The sequence below is a fragment of the Cariama cristata genome, unplaced genomic scaffold, assembly GCF_000690535.1.
Source record: "Cariama cristata isolate BGI_N322 unplaced genomic scaffold, ASM69053v1 scaffold20303, whole genome shotgun sequence".
In the NCBI taxonomy this organism is placed as follows: Eukaryota; Metazoa; Chordata; class Aves; order Cariamiformes; family Cariamidae; genus Cariama; species Cariama cristata.
Window position 1 is genome coordinate 1 of NW_009608041.1, and position 5,421 is coordinate 5,421.

The 5,421-nt window shown below is 44.1% G+C and overlaps 1 protein-coding gene across 1 annotated transcript in view; it reads left to right on the forward strand.

Moving 5' to 3' along the window:
• Positions 1–878: 878 nt before the first annotated feature.
• ORC2 (origin recognition complex, subunit 2) overlaps positions 879–5,421 on the forward strand; it is a gene marked incomplete at its 5' end in the record, with an annotated part of 15,262 nt that continues 10,719 nt past the window's right edge. The window contains 5 exons of the mRNA XM_009696992.1: positions 879–1,022; positions 1,315–1,401; positions 2,731–2,820; positions 3,596–3,627; positions 4,935–4,992. Of these exons, the coding sequence (XP_009695294.1) occupies positions 879–1,022; positions 1,315–1,401; positions 2,731–2,820; positions 3,596–3,627; positions 4,935–4,992 (411 nt within the window). The remainder of the gene's footprint in view (positions 1,023–1,314; positions 1,402–2,730; positions 2,821–3,595; positions 3,628–4,934; positions 4,993–5,421) is intronic.

Sequence of the window (5,421 nt, forward strand, 5' to 3'; positions counted from 1 at the left end):
GAGCGCCTTGGGCGGGCTGCAGGCAGGACGAGGCCCTCGGCGTCATTCTCCTCCGACTGCCTTTTCCGCGGTTTCTTTCTGTCCCCGCCCCAGCACATGGAAAGGGGTAGCTGCGGCGCCGTGGCGAGTGCCGGCAGCCGGAGGGGGTGTGGGTACGAGCTCTCCGTACGTGCTTCTCCAACAGCAACGCGTGTGATACGGCCTGGGAGTGGGGGCACAAATAGCCTGGCTGACTTCCCAACCCCTGACGTGGTTAAACACACACGAGAATCAAATCGGAACGAGGTTGGAGGTGGTTGCTACAGGAGTCTTTCACTGCAGTTTTGACTACTTTTAAGGTTTGGAACCTCTGTGGCGATGCTTAAAACCTGCCTGTAGGAAGCACAGAGCACCCTGATCTGACTTTGCTGTTGGTCCTGCTTTGAGCAGAAGGTCAGACAGTCTCCAGAGGTCTCTCAGCCTAAATTCTCCCATGAGTGTACTGACAGCCTATAGGTCAGGTCTTTTCCACTTGTTCCCCTTTGCTCGGAAAGATAGAGGATGCCAAATAACCATCTCCTTTGCATGCAATTTGATACTTCTATGTGTCAGTCACTGTCATTTTTCCCAAACTGGAAGCTGGTGTATGCTGAAATGGGAATCTTGCCCTCCTCGGCTGCAGGGGCCAGCTTTTGTGGTAAAGGAGGGACTTAATGGCTGTAGGGTCAGCTGACCACCAGGGCACAGAGCAGCTGTTCTTTTAGTGGGACATCTTTTCAGTGTTGTATTTGTTTAGTCATTTGCACAACAGGAACTTGGTCCCTAAATGGGGTAGCTACATAGTCTGCAGTAGAAATAATGAAATAGCAGGAGGTTAAAGCTTTTTGTTGCAATCCTAGGTATTAAAGTACGGAAGGACAAGACTCAGCTGACAGTCAGTGTAAAGAGATTTGTGAAGAAGCTTGAGAATATTTCAGATGATGAAGCTCAGGAGATCCTGGAAGAGAAGAACTACGTTGCTGCTCTTGGAATATGTGCCCAAGGTATTATTGGGGAAAACCTAACACAGCTGTGACTTCGGGAGATTCTTGCAGTGTCAAGGTTGTACAATGTTGATGAAATTGCTTTTGAGGGCTGACCAGCTCTGGCTGTGCTTGCGGTAACAGGCAGAAGAGAGGATAATGATTCTAGGATTTTATTATGGTTTTTTTTTCATAACACCTGGAATATAAAGAGTCTTTTAAGCCAAATAGTAAAATGTTACATTCCATCTTCCTTGAGTTAGGAATATACCAGTGCTTTTTAAATAGCTACAAGTAACATTTCTTTTCACAGATCCAACGGGAAATGGCTCAAGTGTAAGTGGTGGCGAAGTTTACTCATTCCAGACTCCCAAACGCTCCAGCAAAATGGCAGAGCTGGGTAGGTTTTCCTCTTTCTTCTTTCATTCTCACTCTGGCTATGGTGGTTTTTTTGTCTTTTTTTTTTAGTACTCTGTTAATGTGACTTGTCACTTCTGTTTATTCAAAAGATATGTTTGCAATATTTCAATAGCTTTTCTCTGGCTCTGAATCAGTCTTCCTCAGAATCAAAAGTGTAGGGCTAGGAGAAAGCAAAGGCATGGTGGGGATAAGGAGTACAGTTAATAAACAAACACATAAGAAAAAGTAGAAGTTTCTTAATGCTGGGAGAAAGTCTGCGTGTAAATGCCACAGCATGGCAGGGGTTTTATTTGTGTAACTTGGAAGGATATGAGAATAACTCATTATGTAGCAAAGAGTCAAAAAGAGACAGTATTAGCTTTGTGCGTTGAGGGCTTTCTCCTACTTAAAGTGTCTAAGCGTGCTTGCTAGGCTAACTGTTGACTTAGGAGAAGCAAGCAGAAAGTGGCGGTTCTGGAGAGGGTGGGCTGTTCTGGTTCAAATAAGATGCTCAAGCTCTGCTTCCGCAATGTTTCTTTTCACTTGAAGATCCTTTGCGTGCCCAGCACCATCTGAGCTTCATTAGTGTTTAGCTGTCACAGCTACTGATACATCCTACAAAGAATGATCCAAGGGAGAAGGGTCATCCTTCTGTATCACTATACAGAAACTGGTTTCCGTACTTCTTTACTTCTCCTCTGGGCTTTTGCGGTGCCTTCAGAAGTTGTGTGTTTCTTACACCTCCTTCTGCAGGAGGGTAGGTTTCACTGGTACTCCCTCGTGGAGCCATGACTCAGTTTGAAAACTGAGGCAAGTCATGCAATGGAAGGCTTGTTTTCTTGAGGGACTGTTAGCAGGATATGGGGACCTTCCATATACAGATCAGTGATTCAACTTCAGCTTGTGCTGATAAGTAGTACAAAGAGGTAAATAGACTACAAGAACCCACCTCCTGGGGAACTGGTGTGCTTGCCATGCCTGATGCTCTGCTATGTCCAGTTGAGCAGTTTTAAAGGACTAAGTGAGCATGACCAAACATTGCTGTGATTCGAAGACGTGGTCTCCCAGGGAGCAAAGTGTGTTTTAGTATTGCCTCAGCTATACTTGTAAAATGGATTAACTAGGTTCAGTCTTTGAAAATCTTTGTTAAGGATTACATTCACCATTAGGGTTAGGAAAAAAAAAGAAGTATCTGGTGCACTTCCTGAAATAGCTAGGAAATTAATAGTCAGAGGACATTTCTGCTGTACAGCTCCATGGCTGACTAGCCAGAGCTGCGAGTTTTGTACCTGACATGTGAAACTTCTTTCCCTCCCCCTATTTCCTACAGCCTCTGAATTAGCCCAGACACCAGGACAGAGTGTTGCACCTGATCACTCTGAGTGCCCTGAGAAGACAGCCAAAACACCTCAAACCAGCAGTAAGTCCTGTGATGCTTTGGGGAACTGAAGCTGGGTGAATGGGAGTTATGTTTCCGTTTGAGTGGTGGAGTGGATGCTTGAGTGCCAGCTTCTGTCATGCTTGAGTATTCTAGCCAGCTTAACATTGTAGACTGAACTGCTTGGTGCGCATGGCCTCTGGTTCACCTGGGTGTCAGATCTTTTATTCTGCCCTGCTGGTCTAGAGAAAACAGGAACTTCTCTCTCATCTGTTGCTGCGACACTTAATTACTTCCTCTGTGTTCAATAGAAATGCTTGCACTTCAGAGAGTTATGAGCTAGGCTGATGTGTTCAGCGGCAAATGGGTAGGATTGTGTGGGTGTTCATGTGTAAATTCACACTTTATTATATAATATTCGAGCACCCAATGCTGTAGGGAGAAATACAGGTGGGAGAAGTCAGTGCAGGTCAACACTGGCAAGAGCATGTTACTTTGTGCTCAGAAATGGAGTCTGTTGTGCTCAGGGAGAGGATGTTAGCTCATTTTTCAGCCTCTTCCCTCCTGCTGATGGCCTCTCAAAGCTGTGACTAGAATTAAAAGCTGCCTTCTGTGGTAATAACATTGACTGCCTTTGTTCTCTCCTTGCCTACCTGTGAGGAACTAGACACTTCCCTCATAGGATTAACCACCCAGGGAGTTGATATTCTGATGGAGTGTACCTTTGAATAGTGAATGCCTGTTTTTCTAATGGACTATCTTGTGCCACTGTTGAAAATATGCAGTACTCTGAACAATGCTGTTTCTTGCTTTGCAGAACGTTCAAATTCAAACAAAGTGCAGCTAAGGGTGAGTGATGACTCTACCTTGCTTGGGTTTTTTCTGTTTGTTTGGGGTTTTTTTGTTGCTGGTGGATTTTTTTTTCCACTTGTTAAACTTGAACTGACCAATTACTACAGTTCTGGAAAGGAAGGACCTTGAAAAGCCTCATTCGCAGTACAGATGTCTCTCCTAATCCAACCAGGCAGGAGTAACTCAAATGAGAACCAGAGCTACCATTAATCAGGACTATGGGATTTAGAGTCAGTGGGCAAATAGTGGGTTTGACCGCTTAATTAGCATGGGTGGAGACTATTTCCTTGCATTGCACAAATGAGGATGTTAGACAGTCCATTAATATGCAGTTAAACTCGTAGCTTTCCAGTTTCTCATCAAAAGAAGAAACAGTCTTAATTGGAAGGAGTGCTGTTAGAGCAGGAATTCAAGAACTGTGGTGTGGTTCAGTTTCTTAGTTTAGCATTGGTGTATAAAAAAATAAATTGTGATAATGAGGGGGATGTGAGTTGATGTTATCTTTTGTGATGCTACAGGGAGATACAGTCCAGAACTGACAGTTGTTGTGGTTATAAAGAGAGTGCTGTGAAACAGTTAGCTTTCTAAAATAGTATAGCATCATACTAGAAATGTGTGCACAACTTTTCCGGTATAAGGTTCCAGGATGAGATAGGCCTGTAAGAGATGCTGGTTTGGGATGGCATGTTCATTCCTTGACGATTTCACATCCACTTTGACAGAATTAACAAAAGTGTTTCCTAAGTATTGCAGACTTGATCTGGTGTCTGAGTCAGGCATGTGCTTTACACCTATGTAAGGAAGATGTGCCACCACAGCTTATGAGCCCAGGCAGCTTGGGTTCCCTTCACTGTACTACTTCTGGGCTTAGTATTCTGAGGGGTCTTCTGTCATTCTGGTAGTTGTTTTCGTAGTGGACTTCCAAATGACTTTAGGTAGACAGTGTGATGTGGAGGATGACTGCTCTGGGGAGTCGAAGCATTTCCAGTTTGTCATTGCTTTGGTTTGACTCTTCCTGAGGGGCCAAGACTGGCATCTTGGTTGGAGATTTCACAGTTTTTTACCCTCCATCTTGGGACATTAGTAGAAAGAATGAAGCCCCTTTTGGAACCTGATCCTGACCCCCTCTAGCTCTGAATGGCAAAATAAGAACCCTCCATACTTACTACTTCTGCTTTCTCAGTTTCTTGTGGGCTGAAATAGCTTGGAAATATAACCTGATTCTACTCTCTGCTAGACAGAAGGCTGTTTTGAGGAGCTATATGTTTCTTCTTCTAATGCTTGTTTTTTCTTTGCTGTTACAGAGTAGAAAGAAAGAATTTGTGTCTACCACACCTTATAGACTCAGAAGGAGGATAGCAGGTAAAGATCAACCTTTGCAGTCAGCTCCCACAGTCAGTGAGGCACTGTTGTTCAGAGGAGAGTGTTTCTTCTGGTGCGCTTCTGCCTATAGTAGCAGTCTGACTGAAGCAATCTGATTCATCCTGCAGAGCGTATACATGTCCTTAAGGAAGTCTATGTAGACCTTTTCAAACAGATTGCTACTTAGGTAAGGGATGGAAGGGTTAGAAGGACCAAGTTGCTGAACTTCGGTAACATGATCAAAAGAGACAAAATTCTCAGTAATCTACTCTGTGCTGACACTTAAGTGGCGCAATTGCTTGAACCAAGTCATAAACTTTTTGATGATGGCTGGGACATTCATGGTAAAGTATTTCCAATACAGCTGCCCATAGAGGTTGTGGAGTCTCCTCCTCTGGAGATATTCAAAACTCTCCTGGACGCATTCCT